We start from the raw sequence: 27,841 nt of genomic DNA, 5'->3' as shown, positions 1-27,841 counted from the left end.
AGATCTCTCCAGAGATGTTCAATTGGGCTCTGGCTGGGCCACTCAAGGACATTCACAGAGTTGTCCTGTAGCCACTCCTTTGTTATCTTGGCTGTGTGCTTAGGGTCCTTGTCCTGTTGGAAGAACCTTCGCCCCAGTCTGAGGTCCAGAGCGCTCTGGAGCAGGTTTTCATCAAGGATGTCTATGTACATTGTCTCTGTCCACAGGTGGACTCCAATCAAGTTGTAGAAACATCTCAAGGATGATCAGTGGAAACAGGATGCACCTGAGCTCAATTTTGAGTGTCATGGCAAAGGCTGTGAATACTTATGTACATGTGCTTTTTTTGTTTTTTATTTTTAATAAATTTGCAAAGATTTCAAACAGACTTCTTTCACGTTGTCATTATGGGGTATTTGTAGAATTTTGAGGAAAATAATTAATTTAATCCATTTTGGAATAAGGCTGTAACATAACAAAATGTGGAAAAAGTGAAGCGCTGTGAATACTTTCTGCATGCACTGTACAATCTGCAAAATATCATATTCACAAAATGTACTATACAGTACATCACCACAGAAGAGTGGGGAAGGTTTAGTTTACTGACATACATTTTCTTTCACCCATGGTACATTAACAGTTAATTAGCTTGGTCTTATTCTTTAGGTATACGTATTTGTTTATACATTTAACACTTGCTTCACATTTATTTTATTTCTTGGTTTGACCGGCTGACCTACTATGAAGGAACTTAAAATATTCTCTGTGAGCATGCGCATTTGTATACCTTCATTGTAATCATCCTGCTGCTGCTTATGCACCCAATCCTTGCGGTTCTACATGCATCGAAGTGGCTAGTACGCACCTCTGAGCATGCAATTTTCTTCCTCAATGGGAGAAAAAACTTTGCAAATCATGTAATATTACTCTCTCCTAAGATCATAACTTGCTATTAAATCAATCGTACATGACTGATACATCAATATACCAATTTATTGTATGTGTCAATAAAATTACTACTGAAGCTACTGCAACATATATAATACATTTTAAACTTGTCTGCAGTAGCCTTTCTTTCCACCTGGTGGCACCAAATACTTCAGTCACTCCTCTCCTTTAAGGGAAAAGTCCCACTACTAGTAGTATGATTTGACAAATACACTGCATATCAATTTAAAGTAGAGGGTTTCACTAATATGGGTCTGTATGTGCTATAGAAACAGTCCAATAGAAATATTTTTAAAAATTGCCTTTTTATTCCCTGATTACCAATTTTTTTCAAAATGTAAATCAATCAGCGCATAGCCAACCCTAACGTGATTCAAGTGCTTGTCTATATTACATATCTGTAGTTGTTTTTAGTGAATCGATTGGGACTTGTCAGTTATGAGTGTGAAAATAAGAGGCACACTTGTCCATTTTTGAGTCTGTTGCCCGAGTTCTCAGTCAGTCTGTTTACAGTGATGCCAAGGGAAACTCACAGTGCCAAGCCAACACAGCCATCATTTTATGATTAAAATTGAGATGTTTCAGATTAAGTTATTTTGCATAAATATAAACTTACTAAATACACATTTGTAAAATTGCTTTATGTTGCAAATTGTTATTTTGTCCGCAACACATCCATATGGAGATCCCAAGACTAGCTTCCCTGCTAACACACAAAGTTGACACAACGTTGCAAACGAAAATGCATTCAGATTAAGCCAAAATGTTGATTCATGTAAATTCTGAATGATCAAATGTTATAATTATCAAAAACTTTTTTCAATATGAAACATGTACAAAGCTGATGAATTGCTGATACATGTTTGCATATTGCTTTATATAATATATATTATAAATATATGATGTGTGTTACTGAATTGTAACTCACAACCTTGGAGGCAGAGTGGTCCTGTTCTTGTGGAGCAGCGCAGATCTGCACAGAACTGTGGACATCTGCGCAACACGAACATGACCAGCTGTGCTGGGGTGAGGGACGTGGCCTACAGAAACGTCCCCTCCGGTGCTGCCTCTTCCCATTGATCCAATGGGGCTGCCCGCAAGAAAACCAAAGCACGTTGACGAAAAAGCCATCTTTGTAAGAGGCAGATACAATTTTTAAAAAAATGTTTAATGTCGAAAATTTAAAAAGTTAATTTTTAAGTTAATTAAAAAATTTAACCGCAGCCCAAGCCATCCCCCCTTCCCTGTGCATGTCCCTGTTTTCCGTCCAAATTCTACCATTTTGATTTATTGTTTTTATATGGAGTTAACTATTTGTCTTATCTTTAAGAGTATTTTATTCCATCCACGAACACTTCTTATGCTACTTCTTGTCCTACTTTACTTCAAGGTTTTTAAAAACTGCATCTAATTGAAGGTGCACCCGTACACAGCGTGAGTCTTCAGTGGCTCACCATCACCAGCTGACTGGACATTCCTCTAGAAGTTTTTCTTATTTTCTTGAATTGTTCCTGAGAGTGTTTTAATGGAGTAGTATCATGTATTTTTACTTCTTGGATTGCCTTGGCTTTTATCTTAACTTTTCTTGGACAGTTTTAATATATTTTTTAGATGTGTTTGTGGACTTACAGTGGCTCTCAAATGTATTCAACCCCCTTGGACTTTTCCACATTGTGGAACACGTTACAACATTAAATCAGAATGGATTTAATCAGGATTGTTTGCCACTGATTAACACAGTAAATGTCCATAATGTCTGAGTGAAAAATATAATCTGCAAATTGTTCTAAATTAATTACAAATACAAAACAGAAAATACTTGAATGCATAAGTAATCACCCCATCAGTCAAAATTTGGTAGAGGCACCTTTGGCAGCAATTCCAGCCCTGAGTCTATGTGGATAAGTCTCTACCAGCTTTGCACAACTGGACACAGCAATTTTTGCCCATTCTTCTTAGCAAAATTGCTCAAGCTCCATCAAGTGGGATGGGGACCTTTGGTGAACAGCAATTTTCAACTCTTTCCACATATTCTCAATTGCATTGAGGTCCAGGTTTTGACTGGGCTACTCCAGGACAGTGACCTTTTTGTTTTTAAGCCACTCCAGTGTGGCTTTGGTTGTATGTTTGGGGTCATTGTCCTGGTAGAAGATGAATCTTCTCCCAAGTCCCAGGTCCCTTGCAGACATCAGCAGGTTTTCTTCCAGGTTTTCTCTGTACTTTGCTGCATCCATTTCCCTATATCTTTACAAGGTTTCTAGGCCCCGATGCAGAGAAGCATGATACCATGTTTCATGGTAGGGATGGTGTTCTCAGGAGAATGTGCGGTGTTAGGCTTCTGCCTAATGTAGTGCTTAGAGTTGAGGCTAAAAAGCTCTATTTTGGTCTCATAAGAACATAGAATCTTCCTCCACTTGGTATCAGAGTCTCCCACATGCCTTCTGGCAGACTCTAGCCGAACTCACTTGATGTGAGTTTTTTTTTCAACAATTGCTGCAGTATGCACAGTATCTCCCAGCTCAGTTATGGAAGACTGTAACTCTTTAAACCTGGTTAGATACATTATTTATAGGCCTATTATTTTAGGTTCAGTTCCCTCAGTCTCTCTGAGTAGGACATTCCCTTTAAGCCTGGTTAGATAAATTATTGATAGGCCTATTATTTTAGCGGCCTATAAATAATTTCTAACCTTTAAGTCTGGTTGCTCTCCTCTGAACTGCCTCTAGAGCAGCGATATCATTATTGACGTGTTGTGCCCAGAACTGTACACAGTATTCCAAATGAGGTCTAACTAGTACATTGTACAGTCTGAACATTACTGCCCTTGTTTTAAACTATGCACTTTTGACGAAATACTCTAGCATTCTGTTTACCTTTTTTATTGCTTCCCCACATTATTTGGATGGAGAAAGTGAGGAGTCCACGTAGACTCCTAGGTCTTTCTCATATGTCACTTAATCTAGTTCTATCCCTCCCATAGTGTAATTATAGTGAACATTTTTGTTACCTGCATGTAATACCTTGCACTTGTTCACATTGAATTTAATCTGCCAGGTGTCAGCCCACAGCTGAATATTATCTAAGTCCCTTTGAATAACCTGTGCTGCCATCTATTTTAGTATCATCTGCAAATTTGACAAGTTTGCTAACTATCCCAGAGTCCAGATCATTAATATAGATTTGATAAAGCAAAGGCCCTAGTACAATCCCTGTGGAACTCCACTAACAGCCTCACTCCAGTTAGAAGCAACTACTTTAATCGACACCCTCTGTTTCCTATACATCAACCAGTTCATAATCCATCTACTTACATTACCCTGAATGCCTACAGCTTCCAATTTGAGGATCAGTCTTTGGTGTGGAACCTTATCAAAAGCTTTTTGAAAATCTAAGTAAATCATATCATATGCTTTCACATGATCTACAGCTGCAGTTGCACATTAAAAAAATCTAAAAAATTAGTAAGACATGATCTGCCTCGTCTAAAACCATCTCCAAGAATATTGTTTTCATTAAGATGCTCCTCTATTTTCTGTCTAATCATTGTTTCCAACATTTTACAAGTAATGCAGGTGAGCCTGATTGGTCTGTGATTTCCTGGCTCAGTTTTGTCCCCTTGTGGATTGGTATGACATTTGCCATCTTCCAGTCAGTCAGGCACATCCCCTGTTCTAAGTGTCATTTGGAATATTTGAGTTAGTAGCCTATAAATAATTTCTCTAATGTCTTTAAGAACTGTTAGAAAAATACCATCTGGCCCAGGTGATTTATTTGTTTTTAATTCTGCTAGTCCCATTAGTACCTCCTCCTCATTTATCCTGATCTCTCCAGGTTTGACTGGACTGGCTGTTAACCTGTGGCATGTTATCCATTTTTTTTTTTTGTAAAAACCTCTGTGAAATACTTATTTAGAACATTTGCAACATCTTGTACGTTTTCCAAGATACTTCAATTTTTGCCCTTTATCTGTTCCACTTCCTCCTTTATTGACCTCTTGCTGTTATAGTATTGGAATCTTTGCTTTCCTGATCCCTTTCTTAAGATCTCTTTGCATTTGCATATTCTTTCTATCCCTTTTGTATGCACTATACAACATTTTCTTTCTCTTGATATTTTTTTGCATACTTCTATTAAACCATTTTGACCAATGTTCCCTGACAAATTGAGTTAGAAAGCAGTCATTTACCATCTCAACCATTTCTATCTCTGCTTCTGTAGTCCTGACTGGGCTTTCCCAGTCTATGTTTGGGAAATTGAAATCCCCCATTGTAACAGCCACATCCTTGCTACATGCAGTCCTGATTACATTGTACAATGCAACATCTTGCTGAATATCTGAGTTGGGTGGTCTGTAACACACTCCTACCACTAATCCTCCGGATCTCTTGTTCAAAAGTTTAACCCACAAAGATTCTGTTTCGTTACTAGGATCTAATTTGAGTTCTTCTGCTTCAATGTCATTTCTGATATATAATGCTACCCCACCACCTCTTCCATTTTGCCTGTCTCTCCTAAACTGTGTGCATCCTTTCAACTTGTATTCATCCCCATTATTTTCTGTAACATGGCTTGTAACATGTACGTTTAGGTGCCGAGAAAGACCCTATCATTACTTGTTACCACAATTTCCCTTAACTGATTATTATTCAATGATTAAGGATAGGTGGGGCCACCAATAATCTAATGTCTATTAACGTGTGTCAATTTCAGACTAAAACAGTTAAACAGGAATGAGAAGATATTTCTCGGCTTTGACAGGTTTTATTTCTAAAATTGTCAAACAAAACAGTTTAATGCAACACACATTTATATTTAAGCAAAACTAAATGATATTACACATTCTAGAGTTATGAATCACAGAATAACATTTCTAATTGATTTCTCAAATGTCATGAATGATAAACTCCAAACTGTTAAACTTATCTGAACTTCGTCGCAGAGAGGCCTCGGGCTCAGATAACAGCACACAGCACGAGGTCCATGTGGTTTGGAACAAAGGCAGTCCGGTTCGGCTTTGTCCAAGAACTTCCACTCAGTCGATGCACCTGGAAGTTGGGGTTTCGCGAAACAGAGTCTTTTCCAAACAGATTTTCCACTGGTTTGAAGGCTCCAAGGGTGTGCACAAAATCTTCTTTGTAAGCAGGGTCTCTCACCGTACTTATTTGAAGACAAAGTCTTTGAGGAAAGCAGGGCCCTGTTTGGTTCCAAGGGTCGAGTTTCTTAAGACTCAATAGCTATTTAAATGACTGACACTTTCGTATTCAGTCAACTTAGTCAATTGTCCAGCTGTAAAACTCCACTGATCAGATGAGTACAGGTGGGCATGCACAGTTTGTAAAGTTCCTTATTTAATAAAGTTCTTTAAAGAATTCTTCGTACGGCTCAATCTCCTTCTCCCAGTTTAACTCTTCTGTTGCCGTCAAAGACTTGGTTGATTTCTGGTTCCGGTTCTGGCAACAGAGCTAAAGGTTGAGCTGTGGCAGTGAGTTACTGGTTCAGGTGAGAGAGAGAGAGAGAGAGAGAGAGAGAGAGAGAGAGAGAGAGAGAGATGCTGTGCGCCACTCTTTATACGCCTATCAGATCAATAGATGATTGGTTCTTGAGTTTGTGAGATTGGATTTTGGTTTCAGCCCCCAGTGTCCTATTGGAGGGGGCTTGATTTATGACTGATGTCAATCCATGCCATCTTTTGGAAATGCCGGTTGGCCCGGGTTCGTATCTCTGTATCAGGATTTCGGCTCTCGTCCACTTCAAAGAGTTTTTATTACCTTCAGGCCCTCTTCCCCAGACATCTCACAGCAGGGATTCCAAGCTATTTGGCCCATTCTCGGTGCCATCCTCCCAAGACTGCCACTTTGATGTAAACCAGTTCACACGCTGATGAGCTTAGGAAATCTGATAACTTTGGGGGAGAGGTCTTCTTTAGATCAGTGCTTCAGCTCAGAGCTAAAATGCTCTTATCAAAATACACACACCCCACTTAATACTACAGAAGGATTTCAGAGAAAATTACCATGGAGGTTCTGCTCTTTAGTTTCTTTCCTAACTCTTTAAATTTGTCTTGCAGAACCTCTGCCCTACCTTTTCCTATGTCATTGGTTCCAATGTGGACCATGACCAGTGGATCTCCCCCAGCTTTGGCCAGTAGCCCGTCTACTAGTTTAGGGAGATCTGCAACCTGAGCACCAGGCAGGCAAGATACCATGCGGGTCTCCTTATCACTAGAACACACTGTGTGATCTACGCTTCTAAGAATTGAGTCTCCTACTATAACTACCTCCCTCTTCTGGAGGGGAGTGGGCACCATGGTGCTCTGGTGCTCAACTGCCCTCCCATCACCCTGAGCTGTCACTGTCCAACTCGGTGTCCAGCAGTTGGAACCTGTTGGGCATTTCTAGCTCTTGGGATGTCTCTAAAGGATGTGCATGCCCTTTTCTGAGGTTATGACCTACTATAATCCAGCAGATCTCTACGCTGTCCTGCTCAAAGGCCTCAACTCTCCTAGGTTTTGGCATGCACACCATCTCTCTCATGGGCTGATTGACTCATTCTTCTATATCACTAATACAGTGCAGATCAACAAGCTGAGCCTCAAGATCCTTGAGCTCTAGTATTTCAACATGCCGACAACGTTCACAAATGATATCTTCTTGGATGAGTTAATCCAGGAAGGCAATCATTCTGCAAACCTGACACTATAGTGGCCACATGCTTCTAAATGTTAAATTTTTTTCAGTCTCTTGGTTCCTGTTTCCTAGTTAACTGCTTAACTTTTTGTGACTGAGAAACAGCGCTGCTTTAAGTAGCCTTTGTCCAACTGCCTCCAATTCATACATATCTGGCTCCACTTGGCTCCACCTGGAACAGAATTCCTGCTAGTCCTTGACTAAATCACCTTTCTACAACCTATTTACTTTCACCAACTCAGCTGCTGAATTGGCTTTAATTAAGGCAAACTACAGACAATATTAACTTCAATTAAGGCAAAGTTAAAACAAAATGAGGAATGCAAAGACATAGTCTGAAACTAGGAAAACAACAAGATAGCTGCTGTATTCTATTGTGTCTGCCTGTGGCACCTTGTAAATACTTCTGTTTTGTAGAGACATATGCATAGCGCTGCGCTCTTTTGCTAGTGGCGCATTCCTATACTCTGTTGGAAATACTGGCAAAGCTGCTGCTACGAGGGTATATGCAATTTAATAAATATGTAATCCTATCGGTATTGTATTACAGACTACATTATTATGCAGAGATCCACAAAGTCATTGGTGCTGTACAGTCCGATCCACATCAAGGCACCTCAGGACCAAATGAGGCAGATTTTATGAACAGGAAATCATTTCACATCATTAATGTATAGGTGCTTATGATGTTAATGACAATCAGATTTTGGATAATACTATACATAATCCATGACTTGACCTCAGAATTTCCTACGATCTGTCAATCCACCTTCCTCATTTAAATTTTAAACCCAAGTGCCTAGGCTCTGTGCACGAGTCTACATTATGTCAGAGATTTGAGGAAGGTGTAAGAAATAATCATATTTGTCAGAAATCAATGCATTTTTTTGTAATGAAGTGATCTAATAGTGTTAATCTCATAGGTCAATATGATGGGATATTTTCCTGTTAATTTGGCTAAAAAGGCGAAGAAACGATTTATATCAGACAGATTGATTAGTACAACATAATGCTAAAGTATTATATATTTAAAAAAGAACAATAACAAAATATGACAAAACAATTCTGATGCAGCAAACTTTAAGTCATTGTTATATTCCATTACTACAAGCATGCTGATTTAAATTGGATGTGTGTGAAATTACTATTATAGGGTAAATACATAGCCTAATACAGTCTAATACATTTGACTCCTCATCTACCCCCCAACCTCTCCTCACAGGCGTTCCCCAAGGCTCCGTCCTGGGCCCGCTCCTGTTCTCTCATCACATCCCATGGTTTCTCCTACCACTTCTACGCTGATGATGCCCAGATCTTCCTGTCTTTTCCCTCTTCTGACCGTCTCATCCCCTCTCACATCTCTTCCTGCTTGTCTGCTATTTCTGCCTGGATGCACTCGGACCACCTCAAGCTCAACCTCTCCAAATCGGATCTCCTGTTTTTCCCCCACTCTTCCTCACCTTCTGCTGACCTCCCCATCTTGATCCCCTTGGAATCCACCACACCCTCTCCTTCTTCTTCCGCAAAAAATCTAGGAGTCACCCTCGATCCTGCGCTCTCCTACACCAAACACATCACCATGCTGACACGCACCTGTAGATTCTTCCTGAGCAACATACGTCGGATCCGTCCCTTCCTCACCGACTACCCGACTCAGCTGCTCATCCAGTCACTGGTCCTCTCCCGCCTGGACTACTGCAACTCCCTCCTGGCCAGCCTGCCTGCATCCACTACCCGCCCACTCCAGCTCATCCAGAACTCTGCGGCTCGTCTGGTTTTCTCTCTGCCACGGTTCGCACACGCTACTCCACTGCTCCGCTCCCTCCACTGGCTCCCGATACCGGCACGCATTCAGTTCAAGACATTGACCCTCACCTACCGCTGTCTCGACCACACTGCACCAAGCTACCTTCAGACACTCATCTCTCCATACATCCCCTCCAGACCACTGTGCTCCTCCAGTGCCAGAAGACTAACTCTACCTCCTCAAAACTCTCCTTCCTCCAGATCCCGCTCCTTCTCATCCCTGGCCCCTAAATGGTGGAACGACCTGCCCACCGAAGTCAAAACAGCAGAGTCCTTGACCTCATTCCGGCGCTTACTTAAGACGCATCTTTTCCGGCAGTACTTGTAATATTAGTCCTTTTATCCCTGGTAGATAGCACTTCACAGTTTTTATTATGCTTCTTGCGTTCTTGATTGTTTTCCTCCTTGCTCCCTTTCCCGTAGCCCTTGACTGTGACCCTACATCTTTACAGCACTTCGCTTTCACCATCCAGGATGTAGGACCTCACTTACTGTACTTGTGTAAATTGTAAATTGGAATTTGTAAAATGTATTATTTTGAATTGCTATGTTTTAGTTAAATTTAATTTGTAATGATTGATGCCTTGTACTTAACTGTATTTTTGCACTTTGTTTGCACATATGTTGGAAGTCACCCTGGATAAGGGCATCTGCCAAGGAATAAAAATAATAATAATAATTTGTTATCTTTTAAGTCAGAAGCACTGCCCAAGGGGGAGGGGTTTCTGCGCACTTCCGTAGGAACCTGATCAAAACATCACTCGATCAAAGCTGCCATTGGCCCCTGCGCTTGTCACCCAGAACAGGTCCCTTCCCACTTCCTGTTCTATAAAACGTGACGTCAGTGCGGGTTCATTTTCTTTTGCCTCTTTGCTGGACTCAGGAACGTAAGCTCTCTGTGTCTGTGTTTGTAATAAACATTCAAACTGCGTATTTCGGCTGGCTGGCTCACTTCATAGTGTTGTTTTTGCTACACATCGTCTCTGTCTTGTGTATGTTTAGTTATTATTGATAGCTAATCCCGATTCTGCACCGGAGGTCCGGCTGTGCTTTTGGTTTCAGTTTCGTTCACAAGAAGAGCCTTTTAAAAATAATAGTCGTGTTTATATAGTGCTATATATACAGTGAGGGAAAAACGTATTTGATCCCCTGCTGATTTTGTATGTTTGCCAACTGACAAAGAAATGATCAGTCTATAATTTTAATGGTAGGTGTATTTTAACAGTGAGAGACAGAATAACAACAAAAAAATCCAGAAAAACGCATTTCACAAAAGTTATAAATTGATTTGCAAAGTGAAATAAGTATTTGATCCCCTATCAATCAGCAAGATTTCTGGCTCCCATGTGTCTTTTATACAGGTAATGAGCTGAGATTAGGAGCACTCTCTTAAAGGGAGTGCTCCTAATCTCAGCTCGTTACCTGTATAAAAGACACCTGTCCACAGAAGCAATCAATCAATCAGATTCCAAACTCTCCACCATGGCCAAGACCAAAGAGCTGTCCAAGGATGTCAGGGACAAGACTGTAGACCTACACAAGGATGGAATGGGCTACAAGACCATCGCCAAGCAGCTTGGTGAGAAGGTGACAACAGTTGGTGTGATTATTCGCAAATGGAAGAAACACAAAATAACTGTCAGTCTCCCTCGGTCTGGGGCTCCATGCAAGATCTCACCTCGTGGAGTTTCAATGATCATGAGAACGGTGAGGAATCAGCCCAGAACTACACGGGAGGATCTTGTTAATGATCTCAAGGCAGCTGGGACCATAGTCGCCAAGAAAACAATTGGTAACACTACGCCGTGAAGGACTGAAATCCTGCAGCACCTGCAAGGTCCCCCTGCTCAAGAAAGCACATGTACAGGCTCGTCTGATGGCAAGTTTGCCAATGAACATCTGAATGATTCAGAGGAGAACTGGGTGAAAGTGTTGTGGTCAGATGAGACCAAAATTGAGCTCTTTGGCATCAACTCAATTCACCATGTTTGGAGGAGGAGGAATGCTGCCTATGACCCCAAGAACACCATCCCCACCGTCAAACATGGAGGTGGAAACATTATGCTTTGGGGGTGTTTTTCTGCTAAGGGGACAGGACAACTGCACCGCATCAAAGGGACGATGGACGGGGTCATGTACAGTCAAATCTTGGGTGAGAATCTCCTTCCCTCAGCCAGGGAATTGAAAATGGGTCGTGGATGGGTATTCCAGCATGACAATGACCCAAAACACACAGCCAAGGCAACAAAGGAGTGGCTCAAGAAGAAGCACATTAAGGTCCTGGAGTGGCCTAGCCAGTCTCCAGACCTTAATCCCATAGAAAATCTGTGGAGGGAGCTGAAGGTTCGAGTTGCCAAACGTCAGCCTCGAAACCTTAATGATTCGGAGAGGATCTGCAAAGAGGAGTGGGACAAAATCCCTCCTGAGATGTGTGCAAACCTGGTGGCCAACTACAAGAAACGTCTGACCTCTGTGATTGCCAACAAGGGTTTTGCCACCAAGTACTAAATCGAAGGGGTCAAATGCTTATTTCACTCATTAACATGCAAATCAATTTATAACTTTTTTGAAATGCGTTTTTCTGGATTTTTTGTTGTTATTCTGTCTCTCACTGTTAAAATACACCTACCATTAAAATTATAGGCTGATCATTTCTTTGTCAGTGGGCAAACGTACAAAATCAGCAGGGGATCAAATACTTTTTTCCCTCACTGTATACAAATTAACAATAACACTAATCTCAATTAGTCAGTTATACATCCCTTCCCCTAGAGAGCAATTATTTATTTCCATTTTAAGTATTTCATTTTAAACAGTTCATACTAAACAGGACAGGGAGTAATATAAGTCCATGGCCATGTGATGTCTGCTCATCACACCCTACATTGTATGATCAGCAACCGAGCACAATTTTAGCTGTATACATAAACTGTAAGCTGTGGACCCCCAGAGATTTATGTTAATAGTTTATTTTATTTTATATATTATTCATGGTTTATTGATTTGTTTATCAAGATTGATCTCAAGATGTAAAGTGCCATGTAGCTAACCTGCAAAGGGCACTATACATATTAAAATTGACTGTTTAACCTCGACCTCTGTGCTTTTGCTTAAACTTTTATACCATTTTGTGACCTTTAAGATAACATGCGCATTGGTATTTGTTCATTTACTTATTGTTAACGGTAACATCAGTAATCTGACTACAATTGGATATTGGGCTCTTTTCATCAAGGGTGTTTCAAAGGTATTTCTCTATTATTATTATTATTATTATTATTATTATTATTATTATTATTATTATTATTATTATTATAAATGGAATAATAATAGAGAAATACCTTTGAAACACCCTTGATGAAAAGAGCCCAATATCCAATTGTGCTCGGGTGCTGATCATACAATGTAGGGTGTGATGAGCAGACATCACATGGCCATGGACTTATATTACTCCCTGTCCTGTTTAGTATGAACTGTTTAAAATGAAATACTTAAAATGGAAATAAATAATTGCTCTCTAGGGGAAGGGATGTATAACTGACAAATTAAAGTTAATGCATCAGAGCATACAATTTTATCTATATATGCATGTGATATCTATATATATATTTGTTTGTGTGAGAAAGTCAGAAATAACAAATTGCTATAAAACCCTTAATTTATTGTATTATGTAAAGTAACACTATACACCGATCAGCCATAACATTATGACCACTGACAGGTGAAGTGAATAACACTGATAATGTCATTATCATTGCACCTGTCAGTGGTTGGGATATATTAGGCAGCAAGTGAACATTTTGTCCTCAAAGTTGATGTGGAAAAATGGGCAAGAGTAAGGATCTGAGCGATTTTGACAAGGGCCAAATTGTGATGGCTAGACGACTGGGTCAGAGCATCTCCAAAACTGCAGCTGTTGTGGGTGTTCCTGGTCTGCAGTTGTCAGTACCTATAAAAAGTGGTCCATGGAAGGAAAACGGTGAACCGGCAACAGGGTCATGGGCGTCCAAATGCTCATTGATGCACGTGGGGAGCGAAGGCTGGCCCATGTGGTCCGATCCAACAGACAAGCTACTGTAGCTCAAATTGCTGAAAAAGTTCATGCTGGTTCTGATAGAAAGGTGTCAGAACACACTATGCATCGCAGTTTGTTGCGTATGGGGCTGCGTAGCCGCAGACCAGTCAGGGTGCCCATGCTGACCCCTGTCCACTGCGGAAAGCAGTGCCTACAGTGGGCACATGAACATCAGAACTGGACCACGGAGCAATGGAAGAAGGTGGCCTGGTCTGATGAATCACGAGTTCAAGGTGTTGACTTCAAAATTCCAAATTCCCCAGATCTCAATCCAATTGAGCATCTGTGGGATGTGCGGGACAAACAAGTCTGATCCATGGAGGCCCCACCTCGCAACTTACAGGACTTAAAGGATCTGCTGCTAACATCTTGGTGCCAGATACCACAGCACAACTTCAGAGGTCTAGTGGAGTCCATGCCTCGACGGGTCAGGGCTGTTTTGGGACCTACACAATATTAGGCAGGTTTTCATAATGTATGGCTGATCGGTGTGTGTTTATAATACTCCTAGATGGATATTTAGGGGACGTCACACTGTGTTATTGTATATTTTTAAATTGGCAAAACAATCACCATTCTGTAGCACTACACATTATACAAGTTACATTATCGTCACTTAGCTGACGCCCTTATCCAGGGTGACTCACATTTGTACCCATTTATACAGCTGGGTATTTTACTGGAGCAATCTAAGTGAAGTACCTTGCTCAAGGCTACAACAGCATAGCCCCACCCGGGATTTAAACCAATAATACTGCATTTAAGGCAGTAAGAACTAATGAATGGATTGTCACAGAACAAATACTGTATTATATATCATTTCACCTGATCCTCACATAGAATTAATAATCATGTCCATAGACATGGGGGGTTCGGGTAGTTCGAACAACCACCCCCCTCACTGCCAAAGGTCCAGAATTTAAATCAGTTTTTTTGTATTCATTAATATTATCCTTTACAGGAGTATTACATGCACAACCAGGGCCGGCCCTGGGCATAGGCAGAATAGGCAAATGCTAGGGGCCACGTCCATCCATAGGGGCACCCGAATGAGTGAAGATTTTTTTTTTTTTTTTTTTTTAATGTAATGTTATGGAGGTTTGTTGCACTGTTGTGCTTGTTATTGTGTGGAACCAAGTCGCCAAGTTTTCCTGATTTCTATTAATAAGCAGCTAAAATGTGCATCGTTTGTCGTGTGGACAGATGTCAACCTCACCTCTAAAATATAAAAGTGCATACACACAACTAGGGGGTGCACGGTAGAGGTCCTCATGGGTCCACCCGAACCCGAGGACCCGGGACACGACCCGGGACTCGTACGGGTTCGGGTCCATATTTTAAACGGTCAGCTGGATCCAGGTCGAGCCCCATTCTTGTACTTCGAGTCTCGGGTCTGTTTAGTGTGTGATACCCGAGTGATGCGATGACTTTACAGATTGACAATTGGCTCTTTTATTTTGAAGGCGGGACTTATTCCACCATATCGGTGTTTGACAGATGACATAAACCGCAGTGCGTTATGGGTGTCGGCGCAATTTTTGAGATTTCGTGGTTGGAGTTTGTTCGCTTTGTATCTAAATCTATGTCAGATGCGTCTCAGCACAATGACCGCAGATTAGTGATGCTAACGTCAGCGCTGTGGCACTGAACCAACAGTCGTTATTATAGTTCAAAAGGGCAAACAGTGGAAATTATCGTATTATGCGAGATACAAAAAAACTGCAGAGCTGCAAAGTCGCGTTTGTCCTCCGCCACCATGACAACAAGTAGACTTTTGAACTGAAATAATGAGTGGATTATACAGGCATTTTCAATCAGCAAGAGAAGCAACATTGGTTATTTTACGTGTGCGTCACGGTCCGGTACAGGAGAGAAGCTACTAGCGTTACATTAGGTAAGACACAGATTTATTTCCACAACTTGTAAATTAACTTGTTAATAGTAGGGACCGCAAACTGGTTTTAAAATTTAATCAAATAAACAATCGGAGTTGTGTATTATAAAGATGTTTACCGAACTTAATTTTCTACGTTAAACATTTTTTTAAAAATTGCGTCTGATCCCTACAAAGATGGCTTTATAGACCTCATCTGGAATACTGTGTGCAGTTCTGGGCACCACACTTCAAGAAGGATATCACAGCTGTAGAGGCAGTTCAGAGGAGAGCAACCAGACTTTTTCCAGGTCTGAAGGGAAAGTCCTACTCGGAGAGATTGAGGGAACTGAACCTTTTCACCCTGGAACAGAGGAGACTACGTGGGGACTTGATCCAAGTCTTCAAAATCATGAAAGGCATCGACCACATCAAACCAGAGGAGCTTTTCCAGATCAGCAAGGACACACGCACCCAGGGACACAAATGAAAATTCGGCTTTCAAAATGGAAAACCGGAGACACTTCTTTACACAGAGAGTAGTCACAATCTGGAACAAACCCCCAGCGATGTGGTAGAAGCTGAAAGTTTGGGTACATTTAAAAATAGACTGGATAGGATCCTTGGATCACTTAGATATTAATGGACACCAAACGAGCACGATGGGTCGAATGGCCTCCTCTCGTTTGTAAACTTTCTTATGTTCTTATGTTCTTTATACCGATTAGCTGTGGGGTCTGTGCCGATCGGGTTCAATCGGGTCTGTGTGTCCCGGCCGGGTCCGGGTCCGGATTTCAAATAATAGTCAGGTCCAAGTCGGGTCCGGGTAGCACATTTTTGGCACGGGTCCGGGTCCAAACTTTCAAATCATAGTCGGGTCCGGGTTGGGTCCAGGTAACACATTTCCGGGTCTCTTCGGGTTCGGGCACACATTTTTAGACCCGGTGCCAGCTTGTGTTCACCTAGAAACTCCTACATCAGTGGTGGAAACAGCTGATTTCCAGTGCAGGCGCGTATTTCTAGCAGCGCACACTTCGAGAGTTGTGCATCCCCACCCATTTCAATCACAGAGACCCACCGACACAGATCTGTGATTGACCAGCACCAGAAACCACCTCTATTTTGCATATATAATGTTGGCTGATATGGGATTTTTCGCTGGTGATGTGTGGTTGTGAAGCAAAGATATGTTTGAGTCCAAATCTGCCTGATTTCATGGAGATTTTGAGCTGGTTTTTGACTTCGAAATGACTCAGAATCATGCATTTCAGTCTCCAAACTCTTCTGGGGGACCCCCAGACCCCCCGCCATTAATTACTCAATCGTCTTCACCCTCATTTTTCAACACTAATTTTGTGCAGTGCACAGTGAGGCAAAGGGAAATGGTACAGGCTTTAATCTAATAAATTTATATTATGTTAATCTATATGACTACAATAATCTTTAACAAATTAAAATGTAAGTGGTCTGAAACCGTTTTAATACAAATATGTACATTTATTTAACCATTTTATTTTTGTACTTCATGAAATGAATGTACTAAATATAAGCAACAGGGTATATTACTAATTCACAGAATTAGTCCATGTCTGGACCTTGACAATACCTTGATTTATAATTTGTTTTATGTCACCTGTTTATTTAATACTGTTTTTATACTGTTTGTGTGGGGTTTTTGTTTCTAAAATAAAGAAAATCTCAAAGACATAAAGCTATGCAGTCTCTGTGTGAGTGTATGAACACAATGATCTGTGGAGGAACTGGCTGCGATGCAGGGGGCACCAGTTAAAATCTGCACCAAATTGGTCAGGGCCGGCCCTGTGCGCAGCAACTGACGTTATGCACTCATAGCAAAATCTGTGAGGCCAACAACATCCAGCTGGATTGTGAGTATGGGGCGAAAAGAGCAGGAGAGATGGAAGAGAAAGCAGGCAGCAGCGTCATTGTTGCAGAATATTGAACATATGTTCAAAAAGACTGCCAAACAGGGTAAGGTTGTTATATTTACTACCTAACCTAACAGTTGAGATAGCTAATGTTAGCTACGTGCTAGCTAACAGTCGTCAACCCCACAGGAGCAGAAGGTAGCTAATGTTTTTACTCGTGTGTGTCTGTGTCTGTCAGGATTACGCAAAAACTACAAGACCGATTTTCACAAAACTCAGTGGAGGGGTGTAGCATGGGTCAAGGAAGAACACAATAAATTCTGACCATTATCCATCCAGTGGAACAAGCTAGCTACAGTGACCGATTCAGAAGGTTTTTATCCTGAATATGTGTGATGTTCCTCTGTGTCGGTGCTCCATTCACGTGTGTGTGTGCTTGGACTGAAAAAGGTGGAACATTATCTTGGTAAGCAATTTTACAACATTGTAGTAAATATTTTCGGTGCATCAAAAAGTGTGCTCGTTAAGATACCAGCAGACAAGCTAATCCAGCACAAATTAGTGCATAAAAAGTCACCCCCCCTTCCACTAGGCTGGCTACAGGCCTGATAATACTATAAAAAAATCTCATGTTTACTGATAGTGATTCTTACGGCAAAGAGGCCCCTTCCACTGTCCATCTTCTCTTGGTGAAGCCTCTCTTGCTCATTCCCTATACCTCTGAGGTATCACCCATCAGTTTTCACATTTCATGAAAAGGCCAACAAACAAGGTTATAATGGTGCAAAAAGTTATAAAACTTATCTTGCTCCAAGAATGTTTGAGTAACCATGAAATGTGAAAACTGATGGGTGATACCTCAGACAGTATAGGAAGGCCCTACTTGTTGCCATGTTATGCCTGGAATACTGCAATTTCTACAGAGATTCCATACTGAATGATACATCCACAATGATGTTACACCTGATTTGCAACCTTCACATTTCTCTCACACATGTTATTCAATGGTCATGTTGTTATAATTGTTTCATTTCACATATGATATAATCTCACAAAGTATGTTCTGTCAGTTGTATGTTTCTGTTATTCATGTTGCAGATACAGTGTTCTAGCTGCCTGCGATGGTACCACGACTTGTGTCTGGGAATGAGCAAGAGAGGCTTCTCCGCAGCAACAGAAGATGGACAGTGGAAGGGGCCACATTGCCATAAGAATCACAATCAGTAAACAATTGTATTTTGCAGTGCATGTAAATGTATGCCATATGACAATAATTCGCCTTCTGACCAACAAAAGGAACTTCATTTGATCTTTTGTAGTACGTCATAATTTTAGCAATTACCAGAATAGTTACACTTTATGGAAAAAAAGAGAAAGGAGGAAGAATAGCGGTGTAACATTCAGAAATTTTGCTTAGATTCTTTCCCACAAGATTTATTAATTTTTTTTCTTTATATACTGTATTAGTAATTCTCTGTGAGGATCAGGTGAGATTATATGATATGCTGAATTAACTATGTAACTATGTACAATACAGTATTTTTTCTTTGACAATCCACAAATTAGTTATTGATTTTTACAGCAGCCTTAAATGCAATATTATTTGTCAAATTTTGTTGAATTTTGATTCAAAACATAGGTTGTAAAAGTATGCCAGATAATTAAAAAATTAATCACATCTAGTTTGAGGTTTCTGTGACAAACCATTAATTAGTTATAGATTTTGTTTACTGCGAACTGAGCGCGTCTGTACAGAAGACAATTGTGAACATCAAGCACACTGATACATTGTGTAGCGTTATGTTGGGTGTATTTGGATAAGAGCATTTGGGCTCTGAGCTGAAGCACTGATCTAAAGAAAACCTCTCCCCCCCAAAGTTATCAGATTCCCTTAGCTCATCAGCTTGGAACTGGTTTGCATCAAAGTGACAGTTCTGGGGAGGATGGCACCAAGAAGAGGCCAAATAGTTTGGAATTCTGCTATGAGATGTCTGGAGAAAGGGGCCTGTAGGTGATAAAAACTCTTTGAAGTGGACGAGAGCCGAAATCCCGACATAGAGCTACGAACCCAAGCCAACCGGTATTTCCAAAAGATGGCATGGATTGACATCAGTCATAAATCAAGCCCCCCTCCAATAGGACACTGGGGGCTGAAACCGAAATCCAATCTCAAGAACTCAGGGACCAATCACCTATTGATCTGACAGACAATAAGGAACAGCGGACAGTTAGGCTCTCGCTCTCTCTCACCTGAACCAGTAACTCGCTGCCACAGCTCAACCTGTAGCTCTGTTGCCAGAACCGGAACCAGAAACCAACTAAGTCTTTGCCGGCAACAGAAGAGTTAAACTGGGAGAAGGAGATTGAGCCGTACGAAGAATTCTTTTAAGGGACTTTATTAAATAAAGAACTTTACAGACTGCGCTGCCCGCCTGTGCCCGCCTGTGCCCACCTGATCAGTGGAGTTTTACAGCTGGACAATTGACTAAGTCGACTGTATACGAAAGTGTCAGTCATTTAAATAGCTATTTGAGTCTTAAGAAACTTGACCCTTGGAACAAACAGGGCCCTGCTTTCCTCAAAGACTTCTCAAATAAGTACGGTGAGAGACCCTGCTTGCCAAGAAGATTTTGTGCACAACCTTCGAGCCTTCAAACCAGTGGAAAATCTGTTTGGAAACGACTCTACTTTCGCGAAACCCTAACTTCCAGGTGATTCGACTGAGTGGAAGTTCTTGGACAAAGCCGAACCGGACTGCCTTTGTTCCAAACCACACGGACCTCGTGCCGTGTGCAGTTATCTGAGCCCGAAGCCAGAGAGGCCTCTCTGCGACAAAGTTCAGATAAGTTTAACAGTTTGGAGTTCATGATTCATGACATTTGAGAAATCAATTAGAAATGTTAATCTGTGATTCATAACTCTAGAATGTGTAATATCATTTAGTTTTCTTAAATATAAATGTGTGTTGCATTAAACTGTTTTGTTGATAATTTTAGAAATAAAATCTGTCAACGCCGAGAAATATCTTCTCATTCCTGTTTAACTGTTTAGTCTGAAATTGACACAAGTTAATAGACATTAGATTATTGGTGGCCCTGCCTATCCTTAATCATTGAATAATAATCAGTTAAGGGAAATTGTGGTAACAAGTAATGATAGGATCTTTCTCGGCACCTAAACGTAAATGAGACTGATATATATATATATATATATATATATAACGAGAAGTTACCTGACATAAATACTAACCTGCGTAGTTATTTAATATCTGACTAATAATACTAACGAGAGACTCCCCTTCGTCTTACTAATCGGTATTGTAGTCAATGTGTTTATAACCTTTTTTGTTTAACGATTTGTGTTATCATATGCGATCCCATGGTCTTTGATTTGGTCACGGAAGTGATTTGTCTTTGATTTGTTGATCTAGAGTTGAATTTTAATTAGTTTTTCCCTTTTGTATAATTAGTGTAGTGCTACATTTAGTCTTTGTTTTGAATAAATTTGACAATTTATATCTTTGGAATTGGTGTCTGCGTCCAATTATTACAGAAATTGAGTTCTACAAGATTCCAGGATTCATGATAAGGTGATACTATAAATTCACTTCTTTAATTGAAATTTATAAGTGTACCTTACGCTACAATTGTTTCAAAAGAAACGAACCAAATGGATTTAATTTGAGATGAACCCACGTTTGTCTGTATAGAGCCTGTTATATACCAATAAATCATGCAAAATATAATATCTGACATATGCGTGGCAATAGTTAGCATTGCATACGCCAATCTGTTGGTTCTTCAATAACACTCAGAATTGCTGCAACTGTATTATTTTCAACCTCCGCCATTTCTAACAACCTGGTCAGTTTCTCGTTAAGTTCTTGTTCAAAGGTGTCTAAACCTTGTTGTGTTGCAGTCACAAAAATGTGCCCCTATTCTGATTGGTTATGTCAGTTAGCTGACACACTGCGTTCACAACGCAAGGATGTGACGCGTCATTTGCAATAATTTTCCTGCTCCATTAACACAAACCCGATGCCAGAAAATGCAGTGTGCAATTTCAGTGTGAATGGGGTTTCTGCGTCCATGCTTTGCTCTGGCTCACTGTGTCCCTATACTGCATGAAGTAGTTATTTATAGTGGATGAATGGGTTGCTAAATGAATGTGTGAATTAGTAATGCCCTCCTAAAATTGAAAGCCATTATGTATTAATCATTCACAGAAATCTCATTACTATTAATGTGAAATTCCTTTCAGGTTGAAACACTTAAGACCTGCATTTATGTTTTGCCCTCAGGTGTAAATTAATTGAGTTCCTCAAGGAATGACAAAATAATACATTGTACAAGTACTCTCTTCACTCACATTGTTACAAGTCATTTTCTTCCAAATGTATCACGAATACAGAATATATTTGAATGTGCACTACATTTCTCTTTAAAACTCGAAATGAGTACATTGATTGCTTATGTAATGTTAGCACTTACTGTAAATTCTGCTATGCCTACTACACATCTATAGATACCTGGGACTTACCTGGGACTTAACTATATTATGTAAGTCACCCTGGACAAAGGTGTCTGCTAAGAAATATTATTATTATTATTATTATTATTATTATTATTATTATTATTATTATTATTATTATTATTATTGTCTCCTCATGTTAGCTCATTGTACTAGGGTGCATGCTTAATTTATTTTGTACCAATTTTGAAGAATGCTTGTGTAAAGGCATCTACCAAGAAATAACTAATAATAAGTACTATAATAAATACTTAATAAAAACCCAACAGGAAGGTGGAATGTACCTTGTTAAAACCTTTTAGGATTGTATTTTAGACTTGCTTCATAATAAGGAGGTAGTTTTGGTACCTCACACATGAAAAGCTACAGCAGATGTAGTACCAAGCACAGAAAATGTTGGAATGTTTAGGAGAAAAAGATTTACATTGCAATACAGGAAAAATGAAATGCCAGAGCAGCATTGTAGTGCTAAACAAAATGGAACAACCATTAGCAATTTGAGAAAAATGCTAAATCTTCTAATTAGATTATTGAATTACTAGTTCTTTTGGAAGTACAGTAAAGTATCACATACCCATTTTGGCAAGACTAGCCACCAGGATCCAGAGAACGGTGCAATAAGGAACCATAACATGATGCCACTTGAAGGACACAATCTGGACACCTTTATGCTCATGTCTGCATCCACTTTCAGCTTCACTTTTATTGGAGGCAGATGATCCGAGCTCATAGCACTCATGATTTTCTCTAGGACTGTGTTCTGTTTGCTCAACCTGTACTCCCCTTCTGTTCATTACTGCAGCTGAGCTGTAAGTAACTAACACTAAAACCGTCAGTGAACCAAACACATTAAACTTATTGTACTGCATTCCAATCTGCCTTTGTAGATTCACAGTACAAGATCCTGTATTATTTGCTTTTAAAATACTCTGTTCAGAGCTCAGTCCTTCAAAAGGAGAATGAAATTTGTTTGATTGTCCCCTTTATGCTTTTACCCTTGCCTTCAGCGAACATATCTAAAACATTGGAATACATATTAATCTGTTATGTTGAATGTTTATTTCCTTGGAATCTATTTAGTCATCCATTTTATGCTGGTAGTTGTCAAGCATATTACAAAACTTCTATTTTTAGCTTTGAAGGAGGGACTTTCATAGAGTGTAGAGCACAGCAGGATCTTTTTAATGTGTTATGCTAGTCTACCATTAAGGAAAGGTCTTAAGGGCATAACATCAAGGAACTGAAGGGATATATTTAAATATTTATTAAATTCCCAAAAGTAATGAAGTTATTGCAGACCATTCTTTTTTACCACTTGACTTTACCACCTTTGTAAACATTTGAGTTCTTCTTTACATCAATTTGAACTGAGCAGTATGAAGTCATCTTTTTTTTGTTCTTGAAAATATCTAGCAGTATAGTTATCTAGTTTGACTGAACTGCTGCACAATAGAATAAGTATATATAACAGAACAAATTCCCACTACAAAGTATTATGGGAATAAAATGAGGAAAAGCCACAATTTGTATCTTGTATAACCACTGTGGAAGAACTATTTTCAAATATATAATGAAGCATTAATCAGCTTAATTGTTACAATATCATTCTGCCTCATTATACATTACTTAATTATAAAGATTATCTAAACTTGTGTGTGAATTTCAACCTGTGTGCACATCTGTAGCTTCCGTTTCATATCCAGACACTACTTAATGATTTACATGTTCTTTTAACAAATGCAGTTAAGGTTGGAAACATTACCAGAGAAAGTTAAAACTTTGTTTCAAAATCTAGTTACAGGCCTTCCGCTTTCATGACAAACAAACATGATAGATGATCATTGGGCTAAAATTCAACAAAATATTAAGTTACATTTTAGTTGTTCAGTTTAACAGCCTTTCCCAATTGCTTCTCCATTTCAAAAAGGTAGGTTCATTTTCCTGAATAGCACATTACATTTGTTTAATATGTAAAAGTACACAGTAATAAAAAATAAAAATAAAAAGATATCTGCTATGGAAGAGACCTACTCTACACACAAATACTGAACATTTTAGGAAGAAGATTAAAATGTTATGTTTTTTATTTATAATAACCTTTCAGAAAGAAGTGCATTTAGTGCATTTTATGTAATGAAACATAGATTGCAATCAAGATACAGAAACCTTGTAGGTAATTAAAACACATAAATGGATGAGGCAGAAACAGGGATAAAAGTAAGATCTGCATTACATTAAAAGGTTGTATTTTGCTAATGGTACATGCATTTTTGTTTAAATTGAAAATGGGGTGTGGAATCTGCAATAGGTTACTGCAAGGGAAAATAATATTTTATAATTCGATTAATTTGGTAACAATCATCCATTCTTCTGTTTATGTTTTTACAAACATGAGCTTGCTGCAGTTCCTGTAACATGTAATTATTAAATAGAGCTTTTACATTGTCTAAAAATTGTTGTTTCTTATAGGTTCCTTGTCTTTATTTAATGAAATTGTGAACTCTTTCCAGGCATTGTTATTCAAAATAAGAGCCTCAACAGGCTTTAACAACTTCCAACACCCTAAAAATTACACAATTAATGTGGAGTTATTGAGTAAATATGAAGATGCTCTTTTCCAGAGATTGCATGTTTGCAGTAGTTTGTAATGTGAAATGTGGATCTTACCTCCAAGTTTTTTCTACATTAACAACATGTAGGAGGCTCCCTTCAGCCTAGTTAGAAAGCTGTATCAAGTGCCATTTTTACCAAGAGCTGACTATACAGTAATTGGAACTCCAAGGTGGTAGCACACAAGGCTATGTGGGATAAAGTAGGCTTAGAGGCCTACTCAGGCACCTCCAAGAATAAGCATAATTACTAAGGGCCATGATTTTCTTCAACACAAAAAAAAGAGCTATTACTTTGTGTTAGAGAAACCACTTAAATAATGTACTCGAAACAAGTACTCAATTTTTTGCCACGTTTTTATCATAAATACACACTAACAGAGTCTGCTTAGTATGTCCATCACAAAATGTATAGTAATTAAATACATAAGAAACAGAACTAATATTACTGACCAGACAATACAACCTTTAACATTGATCCCAGGCTGATTTAAAACTTCACATCTCTTGTATTGCAATAGCCAAGCTACAGTAGTGCTGTATGTCTTATTGTGTTGTAGTGCTGCTACAAATACATAAAAGACCATTTAAAGTAAATATTTATGTTTGCTTGTATGTGTAAACACTGTTAAGTCACAATATTAAGTCAGCCATGGTCCCATGCAGTAGTAAAAGCTATTCAAGCAATCCAAACTACATGTATAGGAATTTTTCACCCTCAAGAGGAAAAACGTGGGAGTGGATCTGCACTTGATCTTGGTTAGTGTCATTGTGTAAATAATAAAATAATGAAAAATAAATAACAATTAAAGATAATTATAATTTTATAGTAGCTGCTTATAATCAACAGTTAGAGGATATACACCGATCAGCCATAACATTATGACCACTGACAGGTGAAGTGAATAACACTGATAATCTCGTTATCATGGCACCTGTCAGTGGGTGGGATTTATTAGGCAGCAAGTGAACATTTTGTCCTCAAAGTTGAGGTGTTAGAAGCAGGAAAAATGGATCTGAGCGACTTTGACAAGGGCCAAATTGTGATGGCTAGACGAGCTAGATGCAGTGGTCAGTACCTATTAAAAGTGGTCCAAGGAAGGAAAAGCAGTGAACCGGCGACAGGGTCATGGGCGGCCAAGGTTCATTGATGAATGTGGGGAGCGAAGACTGGCCCATGTGGTCCAATCCAACAGACAAGCTACTGTAGCTCAAATTGCTGAAAAAGTTCATGCTGGTTCTGATAGAAAAGGTGTCAGAACACACAGTGCATCACAGTTTGTTACGTATGGGGCTGCGTAGCCGCAGACCAGTCAGGGTGCCCATGCTGACCCCTGTCCGCTGCGGAAAGTGCCTACAATGGGCATGTGAGCATCAGAACTGGACCACGGAGCAATGGAAGAAGGTGGCCTGGTCGGATGAATCATGAGTTCAAGGTGTTGACTTGGCCTCCAAATTCCCCAGATCTCAATCCAATCGAGCATCTGTGGGATGTGCTGGACAAACAAGTCTGATCCATGGAGGCCCCACCTCGCAACTTACAAGACTTAAAGGATCTGCTGCTAACGTCTTGGTGCCAGATACCGCAGCACACCTTCAGAGGTCTAGTGGAGTCCATGCCTTGATGGGTCAGGGCTGTTTTGGTGGCAAAAGGGGGACCTACACAATATTAGGCAGGTGGTCATAATGTTATGGCTGATCGGTGTATATATCAGCTATTATTGTACAAATTGTGAAAAATTTAAATGAAGCATGACAAATTAGACCCATGAAAATGGTACTATAGAACAAAGTATTTTATAAGCACCTCTGAAAACAAAAATCTATTACTTTTTTTACTAATTTACAAATTTTTACTATGCATAATACACAATGTGGCTACAAACTTCCTTTTTAATTTAAAATATTGCCTTTACCTTGCGTTACTCTTAAATGCTTAGGACTGTCCAAAGTAGACAATAAAATAACTCCCTGGCCTAACCAATTCCTCATCAATCCTATACTCACAATGTGCAGGGTGTTAAGTTAGATAGTCTACTCAAACAACTGTATTTTACTGCACTGTGAAGCAATGGTATTTGGTACTCCAAAGACTTACAGTATGCATACAATTAATATCACTTTCTTGAACACTGAACAGCTTCTTGCAACAGTACATCTCAAAGCATAAATATAGTCATACATCTAGTTAAAAAAATACAGGACTTTAATGGTTTAACATCTTATATTACATTTTTTTAATCAGTCAATGGTTGGAATTAAATCAATAGGTTGCAACCCCGGTTATCTGAAAAGCACTGCCCGGGGGGGGGGGGGGATTTTAACCAACAGCTGACTGTACAGTAATTGGGAACTCCAAGGTGGTAGCACACAAGGCTATGTGGGTTAAAGTAGGCTTGGAGGCCCCTGGCTTACCACACACCACTGATCAGGCACCTCCAAGAATAAGCATAATTACTAAGGGACATTATTTTCTTCAACCCAACAAGCTATACTTTGTTTGTGTTAGAGAAACCACTTAAATAATATACTCAAAACAAATACACAAGTATTTTTTTACCAAGTTTGTATCATAAATACACTGCTTAGTATATCCATTACAAATGTTATACTAATTAAATAAATACAAAACAGAACTAATATTACTGACCACACAATACAATCTTTAACAACGATCCCAGGCTGATTTAAAACCTCACATCTCTTGTATTGCAATAGTCAAGCTATAGTAGTGCTGTATGTTTCATTGTGTTGTAGTGCTGCTACAAATACATATACACTGCCCAAGGGGGAAGGGTTTCTGCACACTTCTGTAGGAACCAGATCGAAAATGTCATTTAAAGCTCAAAGCTGCCATTGGCCCCTGCGCATGTCACTCAAAACTCCCTTCCCAATTCCTGTTCTATAAAACGTGACATCTGCACAGCTTCGTCCTCTTTTCCCGGGAGCACGACTTTGCAACCCTTGGGCAGTGCTTCCTTTTTCAGATAACCAAGGTTGCATTCACAGCCTATCGTTGTCTTTCAAGTCAGAAGCACTGCCCAAGGGGGTAGGAGTTACTGTATAATGAAACCATCGCAAGGGAGGAGGCAGCAGGCTGATAATGGAGCCTGCCCTGAGACATACCGCTAGGGGGTCTCGGCAATACAACTCCAGACAGGAGACACAGAGGCCCCTAGGGGCCACACCTGAGCTGCTTAGGAGCGAGGACAGCAGTCAAGCTCTACCGGGAACTGTCTGCAATTGGCATATACAAAGCGGGGCTACAGAGGTAAACTCTTACGTCCTCTGCTCACAATAGCAAGGCCGGCTGTTCTACTAGTGCATCTAGGACCGAGGCTGTATATCTACTTGCACAATATATGGTGTGGACATTCAAGAAATCAAGAAGGGAAAGACATGGTTCAAATAGCTCTATTAGGATGTGCTTAACAGGGGCAGACTGGGAG

The 27,841-nt window shown here is 39.8% G+C and overlaps 1 protein-coding gene across 1 annotated transcript in view; it reads right to left on the bottom strand.

Annotated features, from left to right (window-relative positions):
• Nucleotides 1-22,862, bottom strand: part of LOC136760567 (sodium/hydrogen exchanger 3-like) — a 53,440-nt gene extending 30,578 nt beyond the window's left edge. Inside the window, exon 1 of the mRNA XM_066716020.1 lies at nucleotides 22,358-22,862. Within this exon, the coding sequence (XP_066572117.1) occupies nucleotides 22,358-22,652 (295 nt within the window). The 5' untranslated portion in view covers nucleotides 22,653-22,862. The remainder of the gene's footprint in view (nucleotides 1-22,357) is intronic.
• Between the last annotated feature and the right edge of the window lie 4,979 nt (nucleotides 22,863-27,841).

The sequence above is a fragment of the Amia ocellicauda genome, chromosome 10 (assembly GCF_036373705.1).
Source record: "Amia ocellicauda isolate fAmiCal2 chromosome 10, fAmiCal2.hap1, whole genome shotgun sequence".
NCBI lineage: Eukaryota > Metazoa > Chordata > Actinopteri > Amiiformes > Amiidae > Amia > Amia ocellicauda.
The sequence above is the reverse complement of the archived record's forward strand: the minus strand, read 5'-3'. Positions and strand labels throughout refer to the sequence as shown.